This window comes from Suricata suricatta, chromosome 8 (assembly GCF_006229205.1).
Source record: "Suricata suricatta isolate VVHF042 chromosome 8, meerkat_22Aug2017_6uvM2_HiC, whole genome shotgun sequence".
Lineage (NCBI taxonomy): Eukaryota > Metazoa > Chordata > Mammalia > Carnivora > Herpestidae > Suricata > Suricata suricatta.
Window position 1 is genome coordinate 124892065 of NC_043707.1, and position 16783 is coordinate 124908847.

Below are 16783 nucleotides of genomic sequence, written 5' to 3' on the forward strand. Positions count from 1 at the left end.
CCTCCCAGAGCGCCCCCCCGCGCGGCGACTGCCACCTGGGTCCGGGGACCACGGCCTCGCCACTTGCCAGAGAGCACTCCTTCCCAAATGTCCCTTCGGCAGAAGCCTCGTCCCTCTCTGCAGGTCTGGCCCGCCGGCGCTGGCAAACTTTGCCCGGACAAGTCCTTGAAGTCTATATTTAGAGCACGTCACCCCTCCCCCTCCGAGGCGGGCTGGCCGAGGGGGTGTGGAGGGAGAGCCCCGCCCCCGCAGGCGTGTGTGTCCGTGGGTTTGGGGCCCGCGCGGTGGCGCGCCATCGGCCTTTGCGCCTCCTGCAGCCCCGGCGCCCCTCGCCCCGCCGGGCGTCGTGCGCCAGCATGGGCCAGGAAGAGGAGCTGCTGAGGATCGCCAGAAAGCTGGAGAAGATGGTGGCCAGGAAGAACACGGTGAGGCTGCAGAGTTTGGGCCACAGCCCCCGCCCCCAGGAGGCGAGGCGCGTGCGAGCCTGGTGTCCCGGGGCGCGTGTTGGCTGCGCGCCCGGGAGGCGCGTGCGGGACTCGGGTACCCGAGGGAGGCGCAGCTGACACCGGGCTCAGCGCCCTGGGGGACTGCTGGAGACCCCCGGGGGTGGGTGTGTGCACGGCTCAGGGCGCTCGGCAGGATCGTGCGGGGCCCCAAAGACGACCCTTATGCATGCCCTCTGGACAACTGGGGTTCAGGGGCGCTCGGTAGCTTGTGCCGGGCCTGGGAAAGCGAGCGAAGAGACCCGGACCTGGAAAAGGACTTTCAGAGTCCTGGGACTCAGGGCGTGTGCAAAGCCAGGGGAGTGGCGGTGTTGACAGCGGGGCGGGAGGAAGTGGGAACGGGGTAGAGGGGTGGTTTACAAAATCCTGGATGGCCCGAGAAGGGGCAAAGAAACTTGAGCTGATAGGGGGTGCTGAGCCGCCTCTTCCCTCACCCCAGTAGCGGTAGCGGATATGGAGGAGAGCAGCAAGGGACCTCCGATCCCACAACCTCACAGCTTGGGCTCAAGGAGAGGTTCTATTTGCAACTTTCCCTTAACTTGGCCGCAGGGTGGGGCCCCCGGGCGGGCGGGCGGGGCCGAACAGGTGCTGGGCAGCCGTAGCTCCCTGGGGAGGGGCGGGGGGAGGGGGCCGGGCCGGGCTGGAGGCCTGGGCTGTCCCGGGCCTGGGGAGGAGGAGCCCGACCCAGAGGGGAATCAGGACTGAGGGCCCTACCTGCTGGTGGCTGGACTCTCAGGCTGACTCGAAGTTAATGTTTGATCCTTCCTGTGATCTTTGCCTCAAGCTGGAGGCCACCAGGGTGCCTGGCCAGAGCAAACTTGGCCTTGGGTCTGAGAGGGCCTGGGCACACCCAGGGAGGGAAGAGAGGAGAGGGTAGCCCATGGGACTGCCCCCCCTCAACCCTGTATCAGGGCCCTCCAGTCCCACCATCCATAGCCAGGTGCTGGAACAGGAGGTCCTGTCTTTCCAGCCCATTCTGTGACTCTAGGAGCTTGGGGGAAGGAATGAACCTAAGAGAAGTTTTAGAGGAGGGAAGAGGGAAGAGTCCAATCGAGTGTCAAGTGGCGCTAACGTAGACAATGAGTTGGCCTCATTGAGTCAACAGTTTCCTCATCTGTAAGAAAGAGATGATTAAAAAAAAAAAAACAGAAAGAGATGAGATTATCTCTGGGGAAGGAGTGTCTCTGCTGGCAGGGGTGAGGGTGGAGGAGATGGAAAGCCCCCGGAGGACTTGAACTAGTGCTTGGTAAGAGTTAGAGACACAGCCTGTGAGTGCTGGGAACCCATCACCAATACATCCCCAGCCTCCTCCCCGCCCCCATTCGGGGGTCCTCCAAAACCAGTGCAACTGAGCCTCAGGTCAGAGGCACTTTCCCAACTGGGGGTGACGGAGCTCAGCCCGGGTCTTCTGAGCTCAATTCCACATCACAGTCCTGTCCCTTGCTGACTCCAGACTTGGTCCAGGAGATTCTGGACTCCTGGGTGCAGTAGAGGACACGGAGACACCAGAGGAAAGGCAGTTTTGGGGAGTAGAGCGCTGGCTGAGGAGGAAGCCACCTGCGCTGGCCTCCCTCTCGCTCCTTCCTCAAATTCCTCTTCTGTGAAATGGGAAGAGGAAACTGTATCTGCCTGGGACCGAATCCTGAGGAAGTGCCCAGAGCTCTCTCAAGAAAAGAGGCAACTCTGGCCCCTGGGTCTCTGTAACAGAGCTCGTCTGCAGCCACGTCTGCGCCTGGGCTCTTGGCAGCATCTGGACGGGCACAGAGCTCTGGGCCTGTGGCCGGCAGAGGTGGAGCCTGCTCTGGGAGCAGAAGTGGGCCCGCCCAGCAGTGGTTAGGCAGAGGAGGACACACTTCCTGTATGAAAAGGGGTTCTCCACGTTGCAGCTCAGGCCTGGGGTTCACTGCCAATTACATCCCAGCAACTTTCTTAAGGCTTTCGTCAGATGCCGTGAGCTCGCGCCAACCGAAGCAGCTTCAGACACACACCAGACAGTCCCAGCCCCACAAACACGCAATTCCACACGACAGGCGTAACCGCACTCACGCAGCCACACGCAGCACGAGCTAGACGCGCATCTGGGCACATAACTGCACATGAGACGCAGCACCGGTACGGATGTGATCGACACACCGACCCTTACGTTCACAGGAACACACACGGATGTGTGCGCAGCACAGCTACCCCCATCCTTGCAAAGTTACGGACTCAGCAAACAGCCACACTTTCCCATTCAGAGGATAGAACACAGGCATCATCCCACAGAAACCCACAGACACACTGTGCTTCGCACATTCACAGCTCCGCACACGGACTCAAGATACTGCTGGCTACACACCCCATCCAAGTACGTAGAGAGGACACACACGTCCGCTCTTGCACACGGCTTCGCGAGCCGGGCTACGCTGAGGCTCACGGCTCTTCTCCAACAGGACCCAGTTATGCAGTGTGACATCCGGGGACACACCCCCGCTGACGGGCCGGAACCAGCTTAATATCCAGTGTTGATTTTTCAGCAATTTGACCAGCTGGTTGTTAAATACAGCCACGGTTGTGTTATTTTTTAGTTGACCAGTGTTGACACCCGTTGTAACTTTGGATTCAGGTGTACAACATAGTGATTCATCAACTGTTTACATCATGCTATGCTCACCACAGGTGTAGCTGCCTACCCTCTGTCACCATACAATGCGGTTAAAATACCATTGCCTGCAGGGGCACCTGGTGACTCAGTCAGCTGAGCGTCCGACTTTGGCTCAGGTCATGATCTCATTGCTCCTGAGTCTGAGTCCCGCGTTGGGCTCTGTGCTGACGGCTCGGAGCCAGGAGCCTGCTTCAGATTCTGCTTCCGTCTCTCTCTGTCCTTCCCCCACTCATGCTCTGTGTCTCTCTCTCTCCAATATAACATAAAAAAATTTTTATTGACTATGTTCAATGACTATATTCACTATATTCTATATAGTGACTATATTCCCTTTGTAAAGCCATTATTTTAAAAATTAAATGATATGCTTACAATTAGATAAATCATATTTAAAACAAAGGTCATTTAAAAATTTAAAAAAAATAGGGGTTCCTGGGTGGCTCAGTCGGTTAAGCGTCCTACTTGGGCTCAGGTTATGATCTCAGTGTTCGTGGGTTCCAGCCCCACGTCGGGCTCTGTGCTGACAGCTAGCTCAGAGTCTGGAGCCTGCTTCGGATTCTGTGTCTCTCTCTCTCAAAAATAAATAAAACATTAAACATTTTTTAAAAATAAAATTAAAATTAAAATAAAAAAATTAAAACAAAGGTAATACACACTGCAAAGCCATCACTTCTAATTATGTTACTACATTTCGCTACCAATGCGGTGGGAACCCTGTGTCCCGGTGTGGTGCTGCTCACCTCTCCCCAGGACCCCCTTCAGTTCAGTGTCCGCATCAGCACATTGGTAGCTTGAAATTGGCCTACAAATTAGGTGTTTTTTTTCCCCTTATGAGCTGGCTGTTGAATGTTGACCAATGTGCCCCCACACTTACTCATGTTGGTATTCCGTAATTGCGCACGTCTAGATAACTCTTTGTCCGTACCTACGCAGGTTAGAGCCGGAGGCCCTGAGTTTGAATCCCAGTCTGATGCCTTGTAACTTTGGGCAAATTATTTAATCTCCCTGTTTCTTGGGTTGCTCATCTGTGAAAATGGGGTAAGAATTCAGTGAGAATGGGAGTAGTAATGGTGTCTACTTCACAGGGCCAGTGTGAGTGTTAAAGGCACTAATGCAGGTGAGAAACTTAGAGCAGTGCCCAGCACAGAGCAAACCTTTAATTAGTGCCGGATGCTGAGTTGCAAGCCCGCAGGGTTACGTGCACGTATGCATGGCCACAGGTCACGCCTCCAAAAACCTACAGATAAGCCACGTTCCAAGGGAGGCCGAGGGCTGACAGACGGCTCCCGTTGGGATGTGGTCCTGGCAAGGAAGCCTGGCAGGGCGGGGATTGGCTGCTGGAACCAACAGTGAGACCAGGGCAAGGGGCATGCAGGATAGTCAGCTGGTTCTGCCCAGGAAGCCCACCTTGGGCCAGGGGGAGGGTCCGGCCTCTAGGAAGTGGGTGTAGGAAAGACAAGGCTGAAATGGGGCAGGAGTGGCCCAGGGCCTGGCAGCCAGCAGATTTTCAAATCTGAGGCTCCTTTCCTCCCGTCACACCCTCCCTGCCCACCTTTCGCTTTCTGCTTTATTCATTCACTCAGGAAACACTGGGCTATGTGCTAAACCCTGAGGTTTCAGAGATTAAAACAGTCCTCCGTACCCAAGTGAAATGCCATGAGAGCGTAGGTCCACACAAGGACTTGTACATGATGCTCCTGGCAGCGTTATTTGTGGTGGGCCCCACGGGAAGCTAGCCCAAGTCCCGTCAGCAGGTGGATGGATGGGGGAATCCTGGCTCAGTCGGAAGAGAGTGCGAATCTTGATCTCAGGGCTGAGAGTTCGAGCCCCATGTTGGGTGTAGAGATCACTTAAATAAATAAACTTTAAAAAATTGTTTTAAGTTAAAACAGACAAACAGATGAATGGATAAGCAAATTGTGGTGTCTCTCTACAATGGAAAAACAATTCAGTAATAAAAAGAACTATTGATCTACCCAGCAACGTGGATGAATCTCAGTTACCCTGAGTGAAGGAAGCCATATGAAAAAGCCCAAGGCAGTACTCTTTATATGAAGCCCTTTAACATGCACGTGCTTCTAGGTGACGGGAAGCAGAATCATGGTGGCCTGGGCCCGGGCTGGGGTACAAGGAGGGTAGATTACAAGGGGGCACAAGGAAACTGGGGGGTGATGGTTATGTTCCTATCTTTTTTTTTAACCTTTATTTATTTATGAGGGAGAGAGATAGAGCATGAGTAGGAAAGGGGCAGAGAGAAAGGGAGACACAGAATCTGAAGCAGGCTCCAGGCTCTGAGCTGTCAGCACAGAGCCCGATGCAGGGCTCGAACTCACAAACCGTGAGATCATGACCTCATCTGAAGTGGGGCGCTTAACCGACTGAGCCACCCAGGTGCCCTGGTTATGTTCTTATCTTGATTGTGGTGGCGGTTTCGTGGGCGTACACAAACGTCAAACATGTGTAGTTTATTGCATGTCACTTACACCTCAATAAAGCTGCAAAAAAAAAAAAAAAAAGCCACGGTCGTCACTCTGCAGAAGCTCCCAGGTGGGAAGCGTGAGGATGAGGAGGCAGACCAAAAGCAGTAACAAGAGGCCCCAAAGTGATTGATTTTAGAGGAAGAGCCGGGGATGCATGCCCAGTAGGAGGAACATCAGAACCAACGGCAGGGGTCAGGGTGCCTGTTGGGGCTGGGCCCTGCTCAGAAGGGCGAGGGGCCAGCTGAGTGGTAGGAGATGAAGTTAGGGAGCTGGTCTGGGGCAGAATCTTTTCCCTCGCTCTCTCCCTCTCTCTCTTTCTGTCCCTTGCCTGGCCTTCAGCCACCTGTCTCCCTGTATCCCATTGCTGGAGCATCTTCCCCCACCTCCTGCACCCCTCTGTCCCACCAACACCACACAAGGTCAGAAAGGGGTCCCGGGCAGACGCGTGGCCTCCGTCCTCACCTTGTGGCCTCCCACAGGAAGGGGCCCTCGACCTCATGAAGAAGCTGAACAGCTGTCAGATGTCCATCCAGCTACTCCAGGTGGGGCGGGGGTGGGAAGCCTTGGGGGCCGTACTGGGGGGTGGGGAAGGCCTTCTGGGGAGTGAGAGATGGGGAGGGGGAACCTCCAAGGGTGGAGTCTGGGCTTTCTGAGGGGAGGACCAGGGGTGGGGGAGGTCTTGTGCTCTGAGGGTGGAGACTGAGGCACTTAGGTGGGGACAGGGCACCTTTCAAGCATAGGGGGTCTCCTGAGTCTGCGAGAAAGATCGGTTGCTTTCCTTGAATATCCCGATTCCTAAGGCCCTGGGCCTGTGGGATCCAACAGGCCAGTGATGCAGGGAGAAGGAAAAGTCGCCCATGTTTAGATCTTTCTGTGTTACCCACACAGCCCCCGAACATTACCAGAAGCCCCTGGCTCTCAAAAAATCAGCACAGGTCCAAGCTGTGGTAGCCAGAGCTGGGTCTTAAGCTGAAGCCTGAATTCAAAGACCCCAGGAGGTGGAAATGGGTAGGGGTCCTCAGCAGCAGCCCAAACCACCACTACCCCAGCTTTTCACCGAGGCTGCAGTCATCCGTCGGTGCGCGGGGCTGGGCCTGGGGCAGTGGACCTCACTGAGGGCCGCAGGCCCGGGCCTCAGGCACAGAACCAGGGCTATGGGCCCAGGCCTCAGGTCCAGGACCATGGGTCAGGGCTGGGGCTCTGGAGAGGCCGGGGCTGGGTAAAGGGGGTTGCTGAGTCAGGGCAGGACTTGCCAGTTAGGGCGGCCAGTCCAGTGCATCCAGTCCAAGACCAGCCCCTGACCCTCTCACTTTGCAGACAACCAGGATTGGAGTCGCCGTTAATGGGGTCCGCAAGCACTGCTCAGACAAGGAGGTGGTATCCTTGGCCAAAGTCCTCATCAAAAACTGGAAGCGGCTGCTGGGTGAGAGGGGGCAAGTGCGACCTCGGCTGTGTGTTTCTCCCCGTGCCTGGGAGGGGACCGTGCCTGGCAGACACTCAGTGTATGTTTGTTGAATGACTTAATAAGTGACAGATGACCTGCTAAGTGGGGAATGCCAGTGTTTGTCTGCACAAATGCAACATTTGTAGATGTGTGAGTTTTTGTGTACATGTGCCTATCTATGTGTGTATTTCTGTGTGTTTGCGTGTTCATATATATAGCACATGTCTGTATATACACATTTGTCTGCAGATGTCTTTCTGTGTCCCTGTTTGAGCCTGGTGCACAGACGTGCATGTCATATAAATGTGGTGGGTGGGGGGTGCCTTGGGGGTATGAGCGACTGCTCCTGTTCCTGCCCTTTGCTCCTCGCTCCCCCAAATCCTGCTGGGTTCTGCAGAGACAGAGCTGAGTTTGAGAACCATGCCACGCTTTCATTTTCAGACTCCCCTGGAACCCCCAAAGGAGAAAAAAGAGAGAAGAGAGACAAAGCGAAGAAAGAAAAAGGGCTTGGCTGTTCTGATTGGAAGCCAGAGGCAGGCCTTTCTCCACCAAGGAAAAAACAAGAAGAGCCCAAAGACAGGTATTTTTTCCTGGGATGGAGAGAAGGGGCCGCCCTTTGCCATGTCCTCTGCTAGCGTCTCTGTTTATAGAACTCCTGTAATCCTCACGCCCCTGGGAGGTGGCGGTTGTCCTCATCTCCTGAGGTGGCAATTTGCGGATCTTCTGTGGCTCAGTCAGACAGACTCACAGGACCCAAACAGGCCACCCTGGCACTGGCTTTCCCAGAAGGATGCGGGGGCCGGAGGTGCAGTGTGCCAGCAGGGCAGGCCCGGGCGTTTCTCACCTACTGGGGAGCCACACAGCGTCCAGAGCTAGATTCTGGTCTACCCAGGGTCAGGGTGAAGACACCACAATGCTGAAGGGAGGGAACCCCTGACTTGGAATACAGAGCTGCCAGGACAAGCAAGGGCAGTGACCCGCTACAAGATGCACTGTACTTGGGGCAGCCCCAGATCTATGGTTACCTACTTCTTATTTATATTTCATTCAGAGCCCTTCCTGTCTAGCCGCCATTTACCAATCAGGGCTCATTTGCTGGACGCAGTGTTGCCTAGCAACACAGCCGTCATCCCACCTTGTCAGAGCTCCAGGTAAAGGGGGCTAGGAACTTACTTAACCATAAAGAAAGAAAAGTGTTTTGTAGGCTGTTTGTTCAACATTTCCATTTAGGACAAAGAAGCTGAAGATCGGGGAGCAGAGACGTCCCTGAGATCACGCAGCTGTGGCATAGCTCAATGGGAGTCCAGTCTTTGTCAGCCCCCCAGACCTGTGCCAAGAGGAAGAGAATAGTGTTTTTCTCCACTCCATACCCCTTCCCTCTTGCCCACCCAGCCAGGGTCCCCCAAACACAATGACTTTCAGACAGACCCAAATGCCTGACCCGTGATAGTAGATCAAAGCCTTCATCCATGTAGAAATAAATCCTGCCCGTTCCCTATATGACTGGACCACTTACTTCCTCAAGTGAGTTTGGAGGTCTGCATGTGCTCACCTCACAGATGAGGAGGCAGCATTAGATAAAGCTGAATCATCTCCGATAGTACGAGATCATAGTAGGTAATATGGATAATACCATCTGATAGAGCAATGTCTTTAATGAACACATCTTTTGACCCAGTATAGCCACTATAAGGACTTCATGTTAAGGAATTAACCAGATTAGGGGCACCTGGCTGCCTCAGTCAAAGAATATGTGAGTCCTGATCTTGGGGATGTGAGTTCAAGCCCCACATTGGGTGTAGAAATTACTAGAAAAAAAAGGAATTAACCAAATGAAAGCATAAAGACTATATGTATAATATTTTTCTACTGTCATTTCTGAAATATTTTTAATCTGAACCACTTTAAATGAATGTTTATTATAATCCTATAAAACAAATGTTTTACAGAAAAAGCTTTAGGGAATGATGCTACGGAAGGAAAGACCTCACCCAAAGGGAGAGCTCCTCCTCTAGGCTACTCCCTGTTTGGGTTGTGAAAATAGCCGAGGGGGCAAGGACCCTAAACGTCCTTCCGTGCACAGAAGAGTCCCACACATTGAAAAACCACTTCGTATGTTAACAAACCCCATAGAGAGGCAGTGCTGGGTAGGAAAACATTTAATGACGTGGGGAAACATTCACTAAGTATTATGAGACGCTGTATGTACGATTTAGTACATATAGTATGATCCCATTTTTATAAAAATTAAGTAAGTGAGGGGCCCCTGGCTGGCTCAGTCAGAAGAGCATATGACTCTCGATCTTGGGGTCATGACTTCAAGCCCCACGTTGGGTGTAGAGTTTCCAAAAAAAAAGTTAAAAAAAATTAAGTGAATTTTTTGTTTATGTATAGGAACAGAGTCGAGAAGGATGTATGCCAGGATGGTAATAGTAATTATATCTGGTGGTAGGATTGAGAGGGTTTTTTCCCTTCTTCTTGTGAATTTCTGACTTTCTAATTTTTCCAATAAATATGTACTCATTTTTACATATGAAAAAAATGAAACTTTAAAAAAATTATTTGAGATTTTTTTATTTACTTTTGAGAGAGACAGTGAGAGAGCACAAGCGAGAGAGAATCTGAGAGAGAGGGAGACAGCGAATCCCAGGCAGGCTCCGTGATGTCAGTGCAGAGCTCGAGGGGAACCTCAAACTCAGTCGTGAGGTCATGACCTGAGCCAAAACCAAGGGTCAGACGCTTAACTGACTGAGTCCCTCAGGTGCCTGAAACTATTGTTTAAAAAACAAAAATATAGCAGGGTGCCTGGGTGGCTCAGTTAGTTAAGTGTCCAGCTCTTGATTTTGGCTCAGGTCATGATCTCACAGTTTGTGGGTTCAAGCACCGCACTGGGCTCTGTGCTGACATCACAGAGCCTGCTTGCGATTCTTTCTCTCCCTCCGTCTCTGCCCCTCCCCTGCTCGTGTGCATGCACTCTCTCACTCCTCTCTCTCTCAAATAAATAAACGGTAAAAAAAATTTTTAAACACAAAAATAGATCTGTGTGAATATAATTAAGAAATGGTTCATATTCTATTTTATACAAAAAATTTTTTAATCTGTATTGTTGGGTTTCTTTTCACAATGATCTCACATTGCTTTTGAGATCAAAACAAATAATGGCATTTTAAAAAACTAAACAAGTAAGAGTGGTAAAAATCTGTTGTAGAAACAGTGGAAAATATAAAGAAGGAAAAATCACCCTCATTCCCACCACCCAAAGACAATAACTCAATATTTTGGTATATGGTTTTTGTTTCTATTCTCTCTCTGGCTTATTTTCTAGAGTCATCACCAATTTTATTGTCTGCTTTCTTTTTTTGTCTTTTCGTTTTATTTCTAAAAAATTTTTATTAAATGTTTTTATTTCTTATTGAGACAGAGAGAGAGAGAAACACCATGAGCAGGAGAGGGTCAGAGAGAGAGGGAGACACAGAATCCGAAGCAGGCTCCAGGCTCTAGGCTAGCTGTCAGCACAGAGCCTGATGCAGGGCTCGAACCCACAAACCATGAGATCATGACCTGAGCCGAAGTCAGACTCTTAACCGACTGAACCACCCAGGCACCCCCGTTTATTTATTTATTTATTTATTTACTTACTTATTTAGATAGTGTGGAAGGGGTAGAGAGAGAGAGAGAGAGGGAGAGAGAGAGAGAATCCCAAGCAGGCCCCACACTATCAGCGCAAAGCCTGATTTGGGGCTCGATACCATGAACCATAGGATCATGACCTGAGCCAAAGCAAAGAGCGGGATGCTTACCCGGCTGAGCCACCCAGGTGCCCCTCTAGTCTGCTTTCTAAAATGCAATACTTGTCAACTGTGTCTGTATACTTGTTCATGTTCTGTTACTTGCATTGTGTTCCTTTTGCAATTTTGTGCTACGTGGAGAAATCCTGCCGTTTAATGTTCCGTAGGGCGTCTCGTTTTTGCGAAGGGGCTAGAAGTTTGGCTGGCAGGGATCCCCAGAGCTTCTCCGCGGCGCCAGGTGTGGAGTTAACGTTGACTGGATATTGCTGGGCTGCCTGTATCAGTGCCCCACCCTGTGTGCATGCTCGGGCTGGTCTGGCCAAGTCAGGAGCAGGTTCTGAGAACCTTGGCTAATGAAGGACCCGGATGGGGGGGAAGGGGGTCTTATGGGATGAAATTGAAAGTCTAGAGTCTGGACAATTGGGAGGGGATACCAAATGGGATATGGGACTGACCTGTAGAATAGCCATATAAACATCTGGGTAATGGCAGCAGCCTGAACACATGCGTTTCCTTTTGCTCCATCCCCGAACCCCACTAAATGATCATTACAGCGATTTTTTATTTTTTAAATGTTTTATTTATTTTTGAAAGATAGAGAGACAGAGTGTGAGCAGGAGAAGGGCGGAGAGAGGGGGGAGACACAGAATCTGAAGCAGGCTCCAGGCTCTGAGCTAGCTGTCAGCACAGAGCCAGATGCGGGGCTCAAACCCACAAACAGTGAGATCATGACCTGAACTCAAGTTGAACGCTTAAGCGACTGAGCCCCCCAGTCACCCTGGCAGGGCTCCACTTTCAACTCTTATTGGTAACCTTTTTTGTTTTAGTTTCCTTAATGAGGATTCATTCTAATTATTTATCATATAAACACGAACCACATTAGTGCTGTTTAAAATAAAAATGAAAAATATTTGTCCACAGCGTGCCAACTTCCATCAACGAAAACAGCTTTCAGACATTTTTGTCTCTCCCGGTCCCAACCTACTGGCACACATCATTTTTCCGTTCCTAAAGGAAAAGTGTACAAACAATTTCAACCTTGTTTATTTATCTTCCTGTTGTATCCTAAGCATTTTTCCTGTTCCTAAATACTTTTCATAATGATCTTTTGCAATAAAGGCTGCATATTTCTCATTTGCTCTCAAAGAGAAGCAATGAGGAAGAGCCAGAATGGGAGGAGTCTCAGACGTCGAGGTTCATGTCTTCCCTTCTTTCTTCCAATGCAGTGATTCCAGCCTCCCGCTCTGGCCTGCACCTGTCCGTCCCCGGGGGGTGTTCAGGGAGGAACCCCAGAGAGGAACTTCCAGGGTTCAGTGAGGGATTGGAGGGGCATGGGAAGAAGGGTCCCTCCTCTCCTCGCCGTCTCTACTGCTTTCCCCCGTCTGTAAGCTGGGGTGAGGGTCTAGGGCTGGACGGGTCTCAACCACGGGGTAATCAGAGCTTGCCCCTGAAGCTGTCTCACCCACTGTCTCCCACACCACCTGGAGGGTGAGAGGGAAGCTGGACCTCCATGCAGGAACCTCACACCATCTGGAAAACCAGAAATCAGGGCACCTGAGTGGCTCAGTTGGTTGAGCGTCCGACTTCGGCTCAGTCATGATCTCATGGTTCATGGGTTCGAGCCCCGCATTGGGCTCTATGCTGACAGCTAGCTCATAGCCTGGAGCCTGTCTTCGGTTTCTGTGTCTCCCTCTCTCTCTCTGACCCTCCCCTGCTCATGCTTTCTCTCTCTCTCAAAAATAAATAATTTTAAAAACCATTAAAATGAGTAACACATGGGGTAACACATGTGACGTATCTGGCACATATTAGGCTTCCTTGACTGCTTTGTTTGATGGAGGGTAGATGCCGGTGACCAGCCCACACCACCCGGAGCTTCCTCTCCAGGCAGCTGGGGTCCAGGTGTGTTCCAGCAGCCTCATCCCAGCAGGCCTGGCTTCCGGAAGCGTTCTCCCCAGGCTCTGAGCTCTCTCGATCAGCACTGGTGCTAGCCTACGAGAGAATCTCATCTCCAATCTCTGTTCTTTCAGGAGAGACTCTGTGGACTCCAAGTCATCAGCTACATCCTCTCCAAAAAGGCCGTCGATGGAAAGGTAAAGAAAGCTGCGGGCTTCTCCATCCCAGAACCCCGTTCAGCATGTGTCCCTCTCTGCTTTCGTGAAGGAAGCCCAGGGCAGGAGAAAGGAGGAAACTTCATACATTATGTTGCTTCCAAATTCTAGGACCCACGCAGGAAGTGGGACCCTGAATCCGAGATCCAGCCTCTTCACTGGGGTGGCTGACCAGTCCCTGTTGCACCATCATTGTCTGGGGAACAGTCTCAAGGTCAAGTTGAACCCAGTGAGGACAGAGGTCTTGAAAGCCTATAGCTGAAGTGTGATCTCTGAGTTTGGCTACCCAAAATACTATAACTCATCCAGTTATTTATTCATCAAATATTTATTGAGGGGTGATTGTGTGCCAGGAAGTGTTGTAGGTTCCTTCCTATCCAAGGATATAGCTGTGAACAGAAGGAAAGTCCTGTGGTCATGAGGCCTATATTCTAATATGGAGTGACAGGTGCTACATAACAAAATATGTGACCAGGGACTTTGGAAAACAGCAGAGTGAGGGAGGTTGGGAAGGATGGTCATCAGGGTGGTCAGGAGAGCCTTCATTGAGCAAAAAGATGAAGGAATTAGCCATGGAGACATCAGGTCATTCCAAGCCGAGGACCTGAGTGGGAGGGCCAGGAAGCAGTGAGGTGGCCAGGGCTGGAGCAAATAAGTGAGGCGGGAGAGTTGGGAGACAGAGCGGCACAGGAGACACAGGAGGGAATTTACCAGCATACCTTTGGCTGCTGTGCTGAATGTGGATCGCCAGGGTCAAGGGCAGGAGCAGAGACCAGCCAGGAGGCTATTCAGTAAATCAGGCAAGATAGGACGGTGACTTGGACCAGCACGGCAGCCGTGAGTAACGGACTCTGGATATATTTTGAAGAGAGAGCTGACGGGATTCCCCAACAGACTGGGGAGGGGCGCAAGAGAATATGAAGGGTCAAGATGACTCCAAGACTTTTCGCGTGAGCACCTGCAAGGTTGGAGCTCCCCTTAACTGAAAGGGGGAAGACTGTGTAAATCAGGCAGCGGTGGGAGATGCAGAGCTCAGGTTTGGATGCACTGGGTTTGAGGGGCGTCCTAGTCATTCAGGTGGAGAAGTTGAATGGGCAGTTAGGTTATACGAAGCTAGAATTCAGGAAGAATGTCTGCACTAGAAATCTAGGTGCCGGAGTAATACCATGTATCTAGTATCTGAAGCCATAAACTGGGATGAGTTTGCTAAGGAGAGACTGACTACAAGAGGGAGTGTGAGCTTCGACCCAGGGAGGGGGGAGTTCCGAGGTGAGACCAGGAGCAGGAGGGGGTCAGAGGTCAGAGCAGGGGGAGGTGGCTTAGAGGTGGATCAAAGCAAATGATTAGTGGCGGGGGCCATATTGGATGCTGGGGAAACCAGGTTAGGACGGTGAGGGTGTCTGCTTCTAGGAGGCTATGTGCAGAGCCACTCCATTATTTTAGGCCTAATGTACCAGGAAGACTGACACCGGAAAGAAAAGAGGCACAAAAATTAGGTCATTTGAGGCTTTCTGAGGATGACACAGACCTGAGATGCTGTGGGGCTGCTCTGCTGCTCTGTTTCAAAATGGCTGATGAGCGGAGGCTCCGAGGAGCGAGCGCTGCTCGGAGAGGGAGTCTGAGGCCACATCCCGCCTCTGATGAGAAGAGTTCTGTGGTCCCCTGGCGTTGTCTTCCATGAGTGAGGCCTGAAATGGAGGCTCCGGTGTCATCCTGGTTCTTCACCAGTGGTGCTCACGGAGTGTCCCTTACAAGCTTGTGGAGCACTTTTGCTTGTCGCTGTGACTTGGAGGGATCTTAGTCAGGGTGCTGTCACAGAACGTAATGAACTAGGTGGCTTAAACACCAGACATTTATTCCTCTCAAGTCTGGAGGCTGGGAAGACCAAGATCAAGGTGTGAGCCCAACTCAGTTCCTGCTGAGGGTCCTATTCCTGGCTTGCAGATGGCCACCTTCTCACTGGGTCTGCACCATACACACACACACACACACACACACACACACACACACACGCAGAGCTTTGGTTTCTCTCCTTCTTATAAGGACAGTAATCCCATCACGGCCCCCCCCCCCCGCCCTCATCTAAACCTGATTACCTCTCAAAGGCCTCACCTCCAAATTCTATCACATTGGGGGGTAGGGCATCAATATATGAATTTATGGAGGACACAATATCCAGTCTGCAATGGGAGAGAGGAAGGAGTACCTCGGCATTTTGTAGACAGGGGCCAGAGATGCAAAATGTCCTGGAACACGAAGGACGGCCCTGCATGGTGAAGGATTGATTGTTCTATCCCAAAAGGAAACACTGACCATTAGTGCAGCTCTGGGTGTGATGTTATAATAAAAACATTTCATGTTTGTGTAGGGATTTATACCTCCATTCTCCTCCCCTGACTTTGCCTGGTGACACTGAAGTCTCCTGACTCCCTCCCATAATGCATTCTTTTTCTAAAGGTCACTCAAGCAGAATAAGTTTGCCTTTAAAGCGGTTGCACCATTTCCTGCTGGTTTCATGTCAGGAGTGGGGAATCCAGCGAGACAGAAGCAAGTCTTGTAAATCCACTTTGTCCATTACCCAGATTGTTTCCTGCACTCTCTATTTCATCTTTCTCTTCCTTCCTTCCATCCATCCAAGCAGTGAGCACATTTGTTGAGCACTTCCTTGCAAAGTTAGCACCCTCCAGGGGTCAAGGTCATGTTCACACAGTAGGGGACTAGTGGAAACCATGGCAGACTGGAGAGTACCTGCCTGTCTGAAGGGGGCGCTCACTACCCAGCCCAGCTGTTTGTTGCTTTATGGAAACACAGAATCTCTGTGCCATGTCTTCTCATTTTTTGAGGAAAGCAGGACATCCCAATTTTCATGTGAAACTCCCAGTTTTAAATATTGGCAACATATTCATATTTTTCTAAGACACAGTAGGGCAAACAAAACACATCTGGAGCCCACCAGTTGTGGCCTCTAAGCCCAAGCAAAGATTTAACTCATGACCTCTGCCTTTATAGAGCTAATCACTGGCATGGAGGCAGACACTAAAATACTCTTTGTTTTGATTTTTCAAATGCTTTTTTTTTTCTTCAAAAAATGTTTTTCAAGGCTATAACATTCGATGGGGACATGGGAAGAGGGTCTCAATATGACTCAAGAAGTCAAAGAAGACCTTATGGAAGGAAATGTATCTGTGCTCAGAAATGAAAGATAGAAAAGGAGTTTGGCTGGTGGACAAACCAGCAGAGGGTATCCGGGCAGTGGGATCGGAACCTGCGAAGGTGTGGTAATGTAAGTGAGCATGGTCCTCTGGGAACTGGAGCTGGAGCAGCAGGGAGCAGACCAAAAAGGGCACCGCTGTGACAGTGAGGAAGGTTGCACTTTATCAGCTACCCCTAGAACCCGTGTGCCCCAATTGTTGACTTTTCGAGGAGCAGTCAGGTTTGCCTGACGGTGTAGTAATGACAATGTCCTCGAGGTGGCGCGCAGGAGCAGCGAGCGGGCCTCCAGGTGCCTCTGCTCGAGCTGGGGCGGGAGAATTTTTCTAAGGGCTTGGTGATGTCAGATCACAGACTGGGTCTGGAGCTGGCACATCCGGGGAGCAGAAGGAAGCTGTTGGTAAGTCCGACGCCCCACCCCCGCCAGTGATGCCTTCTCTGCAATTTGTCGCAGTTCCCACTCATGTGCGCTGAACGCAAAATGAGCCTGGCTGCCTGAAATGCCACCGACACGTGAATGCCAGCCAGCCAGCCGGCCAGTTCCTGGCCAAAGGAAGGGACCAGGGCTGGGAGTGCCCTGCCAGGAAGGGGGAGTGGGTATGC

At 51.2% G+C, this 16783-nt stretch overlaps 1 protein-coding gene across 2 annotated transcripts in view; it reads left to right on the forward strand.

Moving 5' to 3' along the window:
* The first annotated feature begins 237 nt into the window (after window positions 1-237).
* TCEA3 (transcription elongation factor A3) overlaps window positions 238-16783 on the forward strand; it is a 35740-nt gene continuing 19194 nt past the window's right edge. The window contains exons 1-5 of one of the 2 annotated variants that reach the window (XM_029947647.1): window positions 238-425; window positions 6107-6169; window positions 6945-7050; window positions 7513-7651; window positions 12890-12952. In XM_029947647.1, coding sequence (XP_029803507.1) covers window positions 357-425; window positions 6107-6169; window positions 6945-7050; window positions 7513-7651; window positions 12890-12952 — 440 coding nt within the window. In that variant the 5' untranslated portion in view covers window positions 238-356. The remainder of the gene's footprint in view (window positions 426-6106; window positions 6170-6944; window positions 7051-7512; window positions 7652-12889; window positions 12953-16783) is intronic. The other variant, XM_029947649.1, reaches the window with a different exon arrangement.